This window comes from Panicum virgatum, chromosome 3K, assembly GCF_016808335.1.
Source record: "Panicum virgatum strain AP13 chromosome 3K, P.virgatum_v5, whole genome shotgun sequence".
In the NCBI taxonomy this organism is placed as follows: Eukaryota; Viridiplantae; Streptophyta; class Magnoliopsida; order Poales; family Poaceae; genus Panicum; species Panicum virgatum.
Window position 1 is genome coordinate 50095324 of NC_053138.1, and position 15585 is coordinate 50110908.

Here is a 15585-nt window from a genome sequence, read left to right on the forward strand (position 1 = left end):
TTTCACGAATAGGGGCACTGAATGTGTGATGACAGGTCAAGACACGTTTTGCAAATTTTCTAGATTCGGACCAGGACCGGACCATTTTATTGTACTACGGTGTGACGATCCAAATGAGGCCAAGTAGAAATGTTGTCAAAACTGCAACATGGATCATTCCTCAAATCAACATGCATGGCACATAATCAGAATGCCAATCTATCAGAACTTTATAGATTTGTGATGATTTCTGTACAGCATGGTAAATAGCTCAAGAATGTATATAGGTATACCATAGATAAGAGTATACTCATATAGGACTGTATTCTAGATCAGGTTATGATCATGACCCTAACAAAAATCTTAAAAATAATTCTTACCTATCAAGAATTAAGGCGTTGCCAATTTAGTTTACTATCTTACTATTACTAATTGGAGACTCCTTTCAAGCCTCCACATGAAGTCACTTAGAATACTAGGTGGACACTCTAAAAAATAGAAATATCCTACATATTCTCATAAAAATCAGAAACATTTGGCCATCAATCTGACAACTCTAATCATAATAGTTATTGGATTTGTTATCTTTTCTAATAAATCACCCACCATTGGCATTATAAAAAGAGAAAAATCCATTTGACCCCCCTGAACTCGTCACCGAATCTGAAAAGCACCCCTGAACTCAAAAACCAGAAATCTTACATACCTAAACTTTCAATACCGGCCAAATTACCCCTCCTTGACCAGGTCAAAGCTGTTTCGTGGGTGGTTTTGCTGATGTGGCACATGTGGGCCCCATATGTCACTGTATTTTTTGCCACATCACCTCCTCTTCCTCCCCCTCTCTCTCACTGACTGAGCGGCCTCACGCGTCACCCCTTCTTCCTCCTGGCGCACACGAGCTGGCCGCCCGTGCACCCTGCTCCTTGCCCGCAGGCCGCGCGCCCGGCGAGCCCCCCCCCAAACGGCCTCGCCTGCGCGCACCACCGTGTCCCTGACGAGCGCGCCGCCTTGCTCCGCGTCGCACGCCCCCGCGCATGCACGCTCGTGCCACCGTCGTTGGATCCGCGCGGCTCCCGCTTCCGCGCACCATTGGGCCATTGCCTCCCCCCTCCCGCACGAAACTGCCTTCCCTACTCCCGCTCCGCTCGCGCGAGCCGCTGTGCACGCGCGTGTGCCTCCTGCATTTGCACGCCGCTGAGCCCGCGCCACTGCCAGGCTTGGCCGGCTAGTCCCACCGCGGGCTCCTCCTTTGTCCCTACGCTGCGTGCCGCGTGTGGAGGACAGGAGAGGAAGGGGGCGCCACCGGAGGTAGGGGCTGGAGGGGAGGAGACCGGGAAAGCAGGGGCGTCGGCGGCGGAGGAGGTCTGGAGGTGGAAGAAGGGCCGACATGTGGGGCTGCTCAGTTAGTGAGAGAGAGGGAGGAAGAGGAGGTGATGTGGCAAAAAAATACAGTGACATGTGGGACCCACATGTGCCACATCAGCAAAACCACCAACAAAACAGCTTTGACGTGGTCATAGGGGGTAATTTGGCCGGTATTGAAAGTTTAGATATGTAAGATTTCTGGTTTTTTAGTTCAGGGGTGTTTTTCAGATTTGGTGACAAGTTCAGGGCGGTCAAATGGATTTTTCTCTTATAAAAATAGACTAAAGTAACTACCTAAATATGAATCTAAATTACCCACCTCTGCCATTATAAGAAAAATCTAAAGTAACCCCTTAAATTTTGTGCAATTACCCACCTATGCTATTATATAATAATTCAAAATAACCCATTTAATTTGCATATAAATTATACAATTATGTTATTATTGAAATTTAAAATAACCTCTAAATCTGAATCTAAATTATATAATTATAACAAAATATTAAAGTGCACTAGTAATATATTATTAATGTTATTGATTATATAATTTACTATTAATATATTCTATAATTCTAAAAATTACTATTTCTATTGTTATTAATATATTATTGATTATATAAAAATATTACCTACCATACATGTCACCATGTATTCGTGTATGATGGAAGAGATAAGAATACCAATTTATAAATAAATGATTCAATTAAATATATATCGAACATACATGTAGGGGTGATGCAAAAAGAAATATATTTCAATAGATAATGATAAATATGTATTTTAGAGTATGTGTTAGAATATTGAATAGATGAAAGAGGATGTGAGATAGGTATTCTAATTATTAGCTATAAGCATTATTTTATATTAGTTCTAATTAGTCCGTGCAGGAACACGGGTTGATATACTAGTTTTCTTAAATGTTACTCTATGTTGAATGATATTATTACAATTGTTATATGGGGCTTTTATTTAGGGTTAGACTTCATACCGGCCGGTTGTTTTTTCGTCCGCTCGGTTCAATCCACCGTCCAGTCGCCATCCAACGATCACGCGTCGCGCGCGCTGCACGCGCCCCTGATAGGCTGGCCCCACCTTATACAACCCGGCGAGGAATTTTATTCAAAACATTGGGTCTCGCGCCGGTCATTTCATCTTCTCATTCTCTCTCTAGGATTCCTCTCTATCTCCTCTATCCTCTCGAACAACCGCTCGATTCACCTATCCATCGTAGAGCAAGTTCGGATCCCCATCGGGGAATTAGCAGGATTCTCAAGTGGAGACTAATCTTAGGTCAGTTCCATCCTGTTACTCAGCTATCGTCGCATCATTTTTTATTTCACAACGAGGCGATTTTTTTGGGGGTTGCGTGGTTGTTTTTGGTGGAGATTATCAAGCCAAGCAAATGGGTATCCGCAGGGGGCGAGGAGACTGATCAGAATCAAGGGGGGAGCATCTCTCCTTAGCGACTTTTCGTATCTCTGATCTGTAGCATTTTTACCACATTTTTCTTCATTTTTTTTGCCCTTTGTTCTTTGAAGCTATCGATCCTGAGCCGGCGGGGGATCTGGGGGATCCAGGGGGACACGCCATCGATTTTCGAATCGGTGGGAGGAGGCACGCAGGTGAGCATCCCATCCATTGTCTCCAAGCCCCTGCGTTTTCATTTTTTTCTCTCCACTGCTGCCGCTGCAAATCCCCATCCACCACCCCAGCATCTCACCATGGCCAAAATCGACCTCCATCAGCACACCGCGCACCACCCAGACCTTCACCAAATCCTCATCCAGCTCCCCCCGACTGTTGCGCTGCGTTCCTAACCCTAGCCCGCCGCCTAAATCCGCGCTCCACTAACAGCATTTGCGCCACCACCAATCCCCCCCGGCCCAATGCCTCCTCTCACTGCTGCAGTGCCTAGCAGGTCAGGAAGGGAACTCTGGTAGTTTTTGAGATTCACCCCCCTCAAATTTCTCATACTCATGTGGATTTTCCTCATTTTTTAGGTTGGGATACAGTGGAAGGATCTCTGCTACGGGATTAAGCTAACAAAAGGTGAGTCCAACTGCTCCTCCCATAATGCCAGCACTTCAACATTTTTTTTGATAGTGATTTTTCTAAGGGAGGGGGTTACATTGCATGTTCTAGGGTGTTTAGTTGGGTTTTTTTGTCAGGTAAAATCAGTGCGATTGGCTTATTTGTTTTGGTACTACCTTTTGTTGGGGATGTGTATAGAGGTAGGGGACATTATGTTTTTTTTTTCTGCATCAAGAATGTGCTAATCAGCCAACATTTACTTCAGCATCCTTTTTGCAATTTTCAATCCCAAGATGTATTGAGATAAATCCAAATCTCATTTCTGCTCTGCATTCAGCTAACAATATCTTTTAGAATTGGAAAGTAGTATTCAGCTAACAAAATTGATAGATTACATTTTCTTTTTCGTTTTCTCTATCCTTTTTTGTTGGACACTATTCTGAGATTGAACATGGCACCCCGCAACTACCAAGCACTGAGTATTTGCAATCAGAAATTACAATGCCAATAGCACAGAAGGAGTAGCAAGGTCGGGCTACATCATTCGAAGATGTGTGTCACATATCTGCTTCACACCCTCGTCCTCGTCACTTTTTTTTTACTAATATGTTCTGCTTCACATTTTTCTTTAGGCAATAATATTATTCTGATCTAGACAAATACATTCATTAGATTAAGCAACTTTTCATTCAAATATTGCTAGATTAAATGTTTTTCATATCTAGGCAACAATACTCTTTTGTTGTAGGTAATAATACTATCTGGATCTAGGCAAATTCATTCATCAGATTAGGCAAATTTTTCATTCAAATATTGGCTAGATTAATTATTTTTTCAGATCTAGCAACAATACCTTTTCTGATCTAGATAATAATACTATTCTGATCTAGGCAAATTCATAAATCAGATTATGCAACCTTTTTCATTTTTCAAATGTTTTTCATTTAAATGTGTGCAGCCTCGAAGAAACAGGGCGTCCCCTGCAAGACTCGTCAAGTTATATGCAGACTTGACTGAACAACAGTGTAAGATGATTCGTGATATCAATTTTGATGGGCTGCTGCAGATCCAATGGTCCACAATCCCAGCAAGATTCACCAATTGGCTGATGGTGCACTGTTTCGATGCTGAATCTTCAGAGCTAGTTCTCCTAGGTCGAGGCAGAATTCCAGTCACAGCAGATTTGGTGGCTGATATTTTTGGGTTGCCAAACAAGGGTGACAAAGTGAGATATGAGCTTGATGTTGATGCAATAAATTTCATTCAAAGCAAGTATAGCAATATCCAAGGGTCACCAACCAAGATTGAGCAAGTAGTAGAAATGGTGAAACAAAACAAGGCTGCAAACCAAGATTTCTTGAGGTCCTTTCTGATGATTGCTATCTCAACATTCCTGTGCCCACCCACCAGCTTGGGAATCTACCCCAGATGCTACCCAGCTTTAGTTGACCTTTCAACTGTCAAGGGCTTCAACTGGTGTCAGTTTGTGGTTGATCAGCTCAAGGCTGCAGCTATGAAAATAAACAAGCAAAATGCTGTGAAGGGTTGTGTTCTTCTGCTTGTGGTATGTTTTAATTATGTGAAGGGGTTTTTTAGATTCATTGGAGTCATTTTTTATGTGCAGTTTTGATATTTGATATTCTTTTGCACTTAGTTGATCCATTTTGTTCATTTTCCTACAGATTTTGTATGCGGACTCGCTAGATGTTCCGAATTTACAAATCCCAACTTGTAGACCAAGGATCGCTGCATGGACGAGAAATCTGTTGGACCAGGCCATCAAGTTGGACACAAACCGTGATGGAAGTTTTGGCAGATTGAAGGTAAGAAAAAACAGTCATATTGATTCTCAGTTCCATCTCTTTTTTTCGCCCCCTTTAACACACGATAAACTTTTTTTTCAGCTAAAAGAATGATGTCACTCCGTTGGGGCAAGATTCGCCTTACAGATGGACGATATCAGTAGATTTGTAACATCAAAAGCACCAAGACAGTTGCCCCCAGAGGTATGCGCAGCAAGCCCCCGCCCCCCCTTGTCTATTTTTTAGCATGAGAAATCGGCCACACCCCCAAGCAATTCTAATGTCACCCAGCAAGCAAATCAATGCACCTGCAAATGATTTTTAACTTTATGCATTAAGCAGTTTCCATATTAACCGTATTTACTGTCCACTTTTTTTGCAGAAAAAAAGGAAAATGTGTGAAGCTATAAGCAAAGTTCTTAGCAGTGTCACAGAGGCACTAGGAACATTCATCCAAGAAATGGCTGCAACAGATGATTCAACCACAGCAAGCTTGAGAAGTTTTAAGCAGAAAAGGGCAGTGAATCATGAAGAAGAATCAGCTGGACCAAGCTTGAGAAGGTCCAAGCAGAACATGACAGTTGATCATCATGAAGATGAAGAAGATACCGAGAAAGATCCTGATTATGAAGAAGACGAGCTCAACTATGAAGATGATGAAGAAACAGATACGAGTAGCGACAATGAGAGCTTAGACCTAGATCTTGAGGATGCACCCGAGGATGCCCCTAACCATAGAGACATTGTTGGTGAGGAACCATCGATAGATGACAGTGAAGATCTTGTTCCACTTAGCAGCAGGCTAAAAAGGATACAATCTGGTGAATATAAAGACTTTGCTCCACTAGAAGCCATAGCCCCACACATACCAGCACAACAAACTCCAACAGTGAAGAAATTAGGCAATCCTGAAAATAGACATGCAAGGTTAAAGCTGCCAGAGCCCCCAACCAGGGTAGATGAAGTCGACAAGACCAATGGCAACATAAACTGCAGCATTAGGGATAGTGCTCCAGCCAAAGATGCAGTGCAACCAGCAATCAGCCCCAACAAGCCAGTTAACACAAAGGCAGCAGCAAGCAAGCAGGCGGACAGAGAAATAGCTACAGCCCCAGCTAATGTTTAGCTACAGACAGCAAGCGGTGCTAAGGTGCGCTCTTGGGATTTCCTTCCCCCTTCGTTTGATATAATGGAGTCAATTGAAGAGCCCACACCACCTGCAGAAGCAACACGCAGAACACTACTAAAGCAAGCAGCAGAGACAACACCACCAACAATTGACCTCGACCCACTTGGTAGGCGCTATTCACCTTGTCACTTAATTTCTTTACACCCCACCTTTCTATCATGTTAAGTAGTAATGTTACATTAAATAGGCAAACTAATTGACCTCATCAGACAAACCAACTCATCCCACCAAGCAACAATGATGCAATAGAATTTTTTTTCAGTAAGTGTTGTTTTCATCTGACATTACAGAATTGCCACACACAGATCAAGGCTCTGCATGGTCTCTGGACAGCTTACCCATTGAGGTGTTTGAAAGGTGGGAAGCAGAAGCGATTCAGAAGCATGAACAAGCGAAGGCAAAGCTCAAAGTTGGCTCAACATCAACCACACCAACTACAGGACTCCCCGCAAGCAAGAATGATAACGAAGCATCAAGCAGCAAGCATCAAGCAGCAACAATAGTGACCATGAATGCAGAGCCTACTCCTCAGACGAGAGGGATACCAACCAGCGCATCACTAGAGGGTGATTCTTCCATCACACCTGAGTATACACTTGCACCAAGAAGAGCATTCAAAACGGCTGCAGCTCTGCAATCTCCGTATATTGAAATTGCACCAAGGAGAATGTCATTCAAATGCTCAAAGGAGATCTGCAAAGTATATGATGCTGTCTGCAAGTTCACAGGAATCGCCACCAGGTCAAGGAGCAGCAAGTATGTAAACTTCTACAACTTACTCACATGCTCTCTTTTTTCAATTTTCATCAAAACAAAACATGGTTTTTTACACCACATCATTTTTGTGTTTTTGACTCTCTTTTTTTCAGTGTAATTATAATCAAGAGTAAAATGCACCAGAGGTCCACCAATTTGTAAGGGTGTGCCATTTAGGTCCACGAACTCCAAAAGTGCATTTTTAGGTCCATCAACTTGTAATTTGTGTTATTTAGGTCCATAAACTACAAAAGTGTATTTTTAGGTCCATAAACTTGTAATTTGTGTCACTTAGGTCCATAAACTCTGAAAGTGCATTTTTAGATTCTTGAACTTCATCCATGAGTAATCGTGTGGCTATAGACCCATAAAGGTCGCCCCCGATATAGCTGTCCATGAATATCTTTCAACCCCTCACTGAGAACCACTCTGGGTTGACCCAAGTCTAACATCATCACAAGATTTTTCGCCACAACACCTTGCACCACCATATCCGGCCACCCACGCCACGGAGGATATAATATCCCCTACCACGCTATACATGTTGTTGAGCCCCCTTATAACCCTCTCCATCTTTCCAAAGCAATCACCCCTACTCTCCACCCATATTACGGGGTTATATCTGGATGTAAGCTCCATAACTCACTAATGGCAGTCCGGAAGCCCCCTTTGAATCCCAATACATGTCAATAACCTCTAAAATAAATCTTTCATCCCACCCCTCACCCCTCCCTATGCACTTGATTTGGAATTGGGCTCAAATTTTACCATTCTGATGAAACTCCAGCAATGTGTGGGAACCGTGTAGATTCATGTTGGTGCGATATCAGTGCATGAAGGTTAGGTGGAGGGGTATGGACTTAGGTGACACAAATTACAAGTTTATGGACCTAGAAATGAACTTTCAAAGTTTGTGGACCTAAATGACATAAATTACTAGTTTATGGACCCAGAAATGCAATTTTGAAGTTGATGGACCTAAGTGACACTCTCGTACGAGTTGATGGACCTCTGGTACATTTTACTCTATAATCAATTATCATTTCACATGCGCTACGCTCGGGCATCTGGTGGAGTCTGTAAAACCCACAGGGAGGTTGAAGAACACAGTCACCGAGGTTGGCATCTATGTCATTAATGGCAAGAAGACAAGGGCAGCCTCAAGACGTGTACTCCGACTCTATGTTTCAGTGAGTCCCCTCCATGTAATTTAGTATCTCTACTAAGGCATTTCTTAGCCTTTTTCTCGGGAGGCATTTTTTCAAGTCTGATCCATCACATGTGCATACAGACATTGCTGTAGCAAAATCAAACTGGAATGGCAGCGATCAAATATGTATTTAGTAAGGAGACAAACCACCTACATCACAGGCAAATGGTATGTAATAGTGTGTCCAACTCATGCAAAGATGCATGTGTTCTCCCCCTCCCCTCACCCCCTCCACACCGTCAACTTAACATAATGGTGAACAAAAATTTCTTTTTTTTCAGATTTTATTCCCAGTCCTACAGAAGCTGGTTGAGGCTGATGAACACTCAGAGCACTACTTTCTGATTGTGCTGAATTTGCGCAATAATAGATTTGAAGTACTAGATTCTATGAGAACCTTGGAAGATAAAAAGCTTGCTGACTGCTGCAATAAGATCGTCAATTGCATAAAGACCTTGTGGAGAACATATTATGATGGCACAATTGAGAAGTACGAACTTGTCAATATTGCAGTCTCACAGCAGAGAAACAAGTAAGCAACCCCCCTGCCCCCCTCACCCTCTTCGCTTTAAGTAACCTGCCACACATGTATGCTACTAATATATCTGTTTTCTCATTTTTTTTACACATAGCCACGACTGTGGCTTCCACATGCTCATGAATGCTGAGTATTGGAATGGGCGCACAGTCCCCCTTTTACAAGAGAAAGACATAGCGAATATAAGAAAGATATCAACACGCAAGTGGCTCAGCTGTGATGAAAATGACACGGACTGGGAAGACATCTTAAACTTGGCATAGGTACGTGGTTTCTCACATTCTCGTAATCATTTTAGTACAAAGCATCAGGCTATTCCACACAAAAAACGTAGCTGTTTGTTCTCCATCATCAGCTACGCTGTGTTTTCACATTCTCAGTGGCATTTCATTACAAAGCAAAACACAAATTAACACAAAATCTAGCTACATGTTCCCAACTTTTTCTGTTCGTCTCAATAGGTATAATATAATAACCGTACAAGCATTTATATTCTCTGCAATAGGCAACATTTAAGCACCGCACAAGCATTTCCATTCTCTGTAATAGGCAATTCCACTCTTTTTTTTCCAACACCCTGTATTGACTAAGTTACAGTTTGTAAGATATCACAGCTATATGTAGACCATAGATCCCATCCTAGAACCCTAACTTTCCATCCTCTATTTTCTTTTTACTGCTGCACTTTGCAGCATTGTGACCAGTCAACCTGTAGATCCCGCACTTGTTCTGTCTCTTCGATTCCGCATTCATCCCCTTCTTCAGTCTTTTCTCCTTCTTGCGCCCTTTCACTTTTGACCTCGGGGGGTTACTCATACTTGCTGGTATTGCAACTGGACCAGCCAATTCAGCAGGATTGTCCTCAGGGGCACTACTGCTCTGATCTACATGCAAATATTTTTTTCATCAAGGGGGATTAGGTGCATGCGTGGTTGGGTTGGGTGGTTTGGGAAATATTACAACGTCTTTTTTATTTCTTACCAGTTGGGATGGGAGCCAATAAACTTGCATTTTCAGATGCACCAGGACCAGCAGGCACACTATTAAGTGCTTCAGGTTTAGGGATAGATGCTTGGCATTTGCGCCCCCTCTGCGTGTTTTTCTTCTTCCTTTTCTTAGCTTCATCAACCTCAATTCGAATCTGTTTTATGTGATTGTCCATAATAGTATACACCTCCTTTGATGCATAGCCCTCAACTGCCAATTTTGCAAATGATGTAGAGAGATTGGTAAACCACACAGTCTTTTTGTTGTTCAATGGCATACCACGCACTATGAAATCCGCTTGCACATGGGCATTAGGCGCATCACCCTCATTGTCAGGGACTGCTTTTTGTGTCCATCTTTTCAATATGTACAGCTGAGGAATAGCCTTCACACCCAATCTTGTTATCACTTTCAATATATGGCAACACAACATTCCATCTCTATCAACTTTGCTGCACTCGCAGCAGTAACTTTCCTTTTCCTCAAGTGTTGTCACAAGGTAGTTCCTTTTGCCATACCCATAAACAAAATTGTTGTTCGGCACTAGCCAATACTGGAATTGACCTTCAGGTTTCACATCATACTCTGCAGTTTTCTCAAACTCCTTTGAGAACTTGTAGAAAAGATTTTTGGTATACACACTTGCTGCATGCCTCTCGATAGGATATTTCGACCACCTCCTTCTTGCCTTGTCATCTTTCCTAAAGTCCTGACCATCCTGAGCAACAAGGCACTTATCCTGGATCTTTTGATATTGTTTAACAAAATGCAAAACAGACATGTTGGGATTCACATACTTTTTCATAACAGCATTGAACCCCTCGCTTCTATGAGTTGACTGCAGGAAGGGGTAAAAATAGTGCATGTAGTAAGCTGGGATAAAGCTGCTCCGGATCGCATAGAGATGCTGAAAATGCACATCATCTCCCAAATGATATTTGTTTATCATCTCCACCAATTTTGTTTCAAACTCATCCGGAGTAACAGTGTAGTTCAAGCATTCTTTGAAGTCATCTCTTAGTTCTTCATCCTTGTCTAGTACAGGCCGTATTGTTCCAGAAAACTTATCCATTATATGCCATCGGCAATTTTTGTGGTTTGTGTTTGGAAAAACTTGCGTGATTGCAGCCCTTATAGCTGCATCCTGATAAGTGATAATGCTCATAGGCGATTTACCTTTCATTGCCTCTAGGAATGTCTCAAACAACCAGATGTAGCTAGGAGTTTTCTCATCCCTTATGAAGGCACAACCCAACATGAATGATTGCCCATGCTTATTGATACCAATAAATGGAGTAAATGGCATATCATATATGTTCGTCATATAGGTAGCATCAAAAGACACCAAATCACTGTAAGATTCAATGTAGGCATGCCTTGCAGCACTATCAACCAAAAATAGGCACTCCACCCTGTGGTCAGCATCAAGCTTAATTTTATAGAAGAATTCTAGATCTTCTTGTTCTAGCTCTCTAAAGTAGTCCAAGGTTTCATGCACATCCTTTTACTTTTCTGTTCTTCTAATAGTGGAGCGGAAGTTGCCAACATCTTTCCCCTCATATGGAACTAGCTGCGCAGAACCATAAAACTCATTCATCAATTGCATTATCCGACCAGTGCTCAAGTTGCACCCGTGCAGCAATGCAATGAATTCCTTTTCCTCTTTAGGTATCCCTTTGTGAGACCTTAGGAATTTTTTCAGTGACGGCTTCACAACAAAATCATGGTTGTGGTCTGGTGCAAAGTATATTACATGCCACCTATCATCAATTAACTTGACAACCATCCTTGCCTTGCAGTCTGTATGCTACATCTTCTCCCTCTTTCTCTTCTTGCCGCCGTCAAGCTTTTTTTCTTAACTGAACCATCATTACCATCATCCGATTGTGAGTCTTCTTCATCATAATTGCTATCATCAGAAACAGCAGTGCCTTGATCTTCTTTCACCTTCCTCCCCGTCCTTCTTTGTTACATACAAATTGAACCTTGTTTTGCTCCCTTGACAAGCTGGAAAGGCGTGTAGTGCTTGTACGGATAGAAAAGCCAATTATTTTTGCATATGAGTTGTAGAACTCCCTTGCCTCCAGCTTAGAGCTAAAAGTCTGACCTGTGTATGGCACTGGAGGTGTTAGCCAAATCTCTTCCACAACCTCTTCTACTACACCTTCCAAAACTCCTACAATTTTCTCAAGAACACCATCACCAATAGCTCCTTCAGTATTGCCTGCAAGCCTCATTTCATTAAGCAAATAAGCAGAATACAATACTTTGTACCAGCATTTTTTCCCTAAAAACATTTTTACATTGTACGAAAAAGCTAACAAGTTGGCAACGATGTGTAGATGGGTGAAAATGCTTTTTTCTATTTCCAGTTTGCTAACATTTCAATCATGCTTCGTTACTTTTATTTTCCTCCTTTTTTCCCAATCTGTAAGCTAACATGCTTATGCCATTTTCTTTTTGTTTTTGCAGTACTGGAACAAAAGCTCAACAAAAGGTCAAGCAAGATGGTCTTATCATTAAGCAGATTTGGCATCAAACCGACTTCTTTCTGGTCAAGTAAATTTGAGTACATACATATCCACGTAGCCTACTACCAGCTCTGTTCTATTGGAATGCTCAAGTAAACTTGTGTCTATAGAGATCTACGCATCTTAGTACCAACTTTACCACAACCCTATTGAGATGCTCAAGTAAATTTATGTATAGATCTAAGCAGCTTAGTATGAAATCTGTTCTCCTATTCAGATATATGCAGATCTATTCAGATCTATGGAGCACACTAGACAAAGCAGTTTGCGTGCATACGTACCTTTTTTCGTCTGATGCTTTTTCTCTACCTTTTCTATTGAATCAATCTCCTTTTCGCCATCTGATTTTGAGCAAATTTGCCTTGTTGTGGGCGTCTCGTCAGGGGGAGGCGGCGCCTAGAAGGGCGGGGGCTGGGGTTTCGTCAAGGAAACGGGGGCAGCAAGAAATTGTTTTTATTTCGGCGGGAGACGGGGTGGAGGGTGTGGGGACCGGGCTTTCTTTTGCCGCCAAAACTAGCCGCGGGCCGCTGGGACCACGTGAATCCCCCCCTCAACCTGCTGCGGGTCGCTGAGATCAAGTGGGCAGGCCTGATTATGAAAGTATATATGTTACGATTAGTTGTTTTTTTTCCAAAAATAGGAAGGCCGTACCGGATGCTAGTTTTACGGTCGGCCGTAGGATAGCCGGATATTGATTGTAGCGGGACTGGGTAATTGATTTAAAAATATAAGATAATGAAAACTAGAAACATACACATCAAACAAAGCATTTCATATGTTCTATGATTGAACTGTCCTAAAAGGAAATTATAGTTAACTCTGTCTAGGATCACCATCCAAACAAGTTAGCATACTTTAATATGAGGCCACGCTAGTGAAAGTGAAAACAACTTTAATTCAGGTGATTCTCGCGAAAATGACTCGGGAAGTGGTAGACTAGAAGTGACTCTGACGTTAAATTTCCTTTTGCAATTTTCGCAGCACATATGATTGTTCTATTTTTCTAGTAATAAGTAACATTTAAGTAACATTTATTTCCTAGCAGTAATATATATAAGTAATACGGAGAGCTAGAACGCACTATTGGTGACCTGAATCATGGCGCCGTAGCCGGAGCCAGCCCACGGATCCATCGGTGTCAGTTCCGTTGGACACCAGTGTCAACTATTTAGATGAACAGCATGAAACAGTAATTTGCTATTGATTTTGCAGCAAGTCGCCGATCTGAGCTGACAACAACGGCTACACCTAGCTCCGCCCCTGCGCCGTACTGTACTGTGCAGAGCTGTTGGTTGCTTGCTCAGAAAATCACGCAAAAAACAAGCAGAAAAAGTGAGAGCGAGAGAAACAGGTGATCTCAAGGCGATGCAGTTTCCAATATTACTGCACGATGATGAGTGTGGTCTAATCATGACCGTGTCGGCCGTGGCTCATGATGACCTCCATAAGCAACCGTCCTTTTCGTGCCAGCCACCAAGTCACCAACGCATTGCATTGCACCACAGTGAACAGTTCCCATGTGGTGGTCCTCAGAGAAGAAGCAGCAGCAGCAGCTTGCAAGGGATTAGTACTGATTTGTGATAAGTGTGTGCCTAAAGTACCTTATTCTTTAAATATGTCCACTTTCACCTACAAAGTACATGGGAGGCCAAGGCTTTAGAATCCCAAAAGCTTGAAATGGACCCGGAAAGAGTACGATTTTGCGGTCCGGGAAATTTCATTTTACGAACAGATCCTGGTCAAGTAAGGTCGTCGCATCTCATAGCAAAATCGATTCAAGTTGTGTTCCAAGAAACTGTGTGCAGAATCTTGGATTGCTCGTGAAAGCTCAAGTGTCTGAAATCCTGCCGGTTCATACAATTCTGCACCCTCCTTGTACAGGATGGACCATGGCCCATGGGTGGCGCCACAAACAAGTCCAGACACACTAACCTCCTGATTGCGCTGCTACGCTCCAAGTGCAGCACCTGCAGACCTGCAGAGCTGCAACAGCAACAGCAACAGCAACAGCATCGGCGTCTCCATGCCATGCGGCTGTTCTGCTTGCTTATTAATTGGGCTGGACGACCATCTATCTGTTCCTCTGCTGTGATACAAAGCCATGGTTGCTGTCATCTGCCTGAACAGAATCCTGGCTACAGGCACTTGCAGGGACCGGGCATCCTGTGATCGATGTCCAGTGCTACTGCATAGTCCTGGTTTGCTCCAGCTGTATGGCTATACTTTCATGTTATCAATCCTTTTTGGAAAATGCATACTTTCAAATTTGTTACATGATGTGTACTGGAAGCCCCCTGTCCATTAATCTAAGGCGTATTTTGACTTTTAAAAAAAATCGAACTTCATAAATTTTGAGCAATAATTTGTCAAATAATATGTATGTTTCGTGTATAAAATTCACATTAGTATGTTTGTATTCAAAGGAGCTGTAAGATGACATTGATTTTATAGCAATTGACAATATACTATTAGAGAAATCAAGAGTCCAAATCTACTATAAAAGACCTTTTCCTCTAACAAAATACACTTCACATCGATGGTAAATCTTGATTGAATAATACAATGAATGAGAGTCGAATTTATAATGTTTCTCCAGCAAATTTTAGCGTGTTATATAACTGAAGTGGTGGACTTTTAGCAGCATGCTTCAGCGAAAACCAACTCTCCAACTTTAGCATCACGAGGTCTTTCATGTAATACATCGCCCTACCGTCTCTTGCGTTGCGTTGAGCGCTTCATTATGTAACTTAAACTACCGTGATTCATCTTCTCTTCTTAATACAAAAATATGCAACTCTCCTGCCTATTCGAGAGAAAGGAGAAAAAAAATCCCCTCCACGAGTAATCTGGGCACTATCATAAGGTCTGGGCTGAAATTGTAGGCCCATATAAGTAGGCCTGAAAATGGAAGCCCATTTAGCAAATGGGCTTCAGTGAACGTTTAGGTTCCAAATTCATAGAAGATTTGTAATAATATATCAAGTTTTTATTTTAGTTTCTCCTAACACATGATCCACTACTTTGTATGCTTTTTCTTGTACAGGTGATTATGCAAACAATCATCACTTGAAACAACTATTTTCTGTGGAATATGACCCACATATCACCACCTCCCCCGCCCCAAATCCATCATTTGCCGAAGGAAATAGAATGGTGGTACAAATCGCAGACAAGAAACATGTGTGGAGCAAATA

The 15585-nt window shown here is 42.2% G+C and overlaps 1 protein-coding gene across 1 annotated transcript; it reads right to left on the reverse strand.

Annotated features, from left to right (window-relative positions):
• Nucleotides 1–9512: 9512 nt before the first annotated feature.
• LOC120701009 (protein FAR1-RELATED SEQUENCE 5-like) lies at nucleotides 9513–13524 on the reverse strand. Its single transcript, XM_039985183.1, has 5 exons — nucleotides 13473–13524; nucleotides 11837–12084; nucleotides 11369–11430; nucleotides 9855–11272; nucleotides 9513–9757 (listed from the first exon to the last, which is right to left on the reverse strand). Exons 1-5 carry the CDS (start codon nucleotides 13522–13524, stop codon nucleotides 9513–9515), a joined length of 2025 nt encoding a protein of 674 aa, XP_039841117.1.
• Between the last annotated feature and the right edge of the window lie 2061 nt (nucleotides 13525–15585).

Bases quoted from the DNA above. Each gene is read 5' to 3' on its own strand.
- LOC120701009 (XM_039985183.1), bottom strand. From the start codon at position 13,524: ATGGATCCGTGGGCTGGCTCCGGCTACGGCGCCATGATTCAGGTCACC. The intron at 11,273-11,368 runs GTAAAAGGATGT...TGCTGACCACAG, and splicing joins ACTATTAGAAGAACAGAAAA to GGTGGAGTGCCTATTTTTGG. The intron at 9,758-9,854 runs GTAAGAAATAAA...ATTTGCATGTAG, and splicing joins ATTGGCTCCCATCCCAACTG to ATCAGAGCAGTAGTGCCCCT.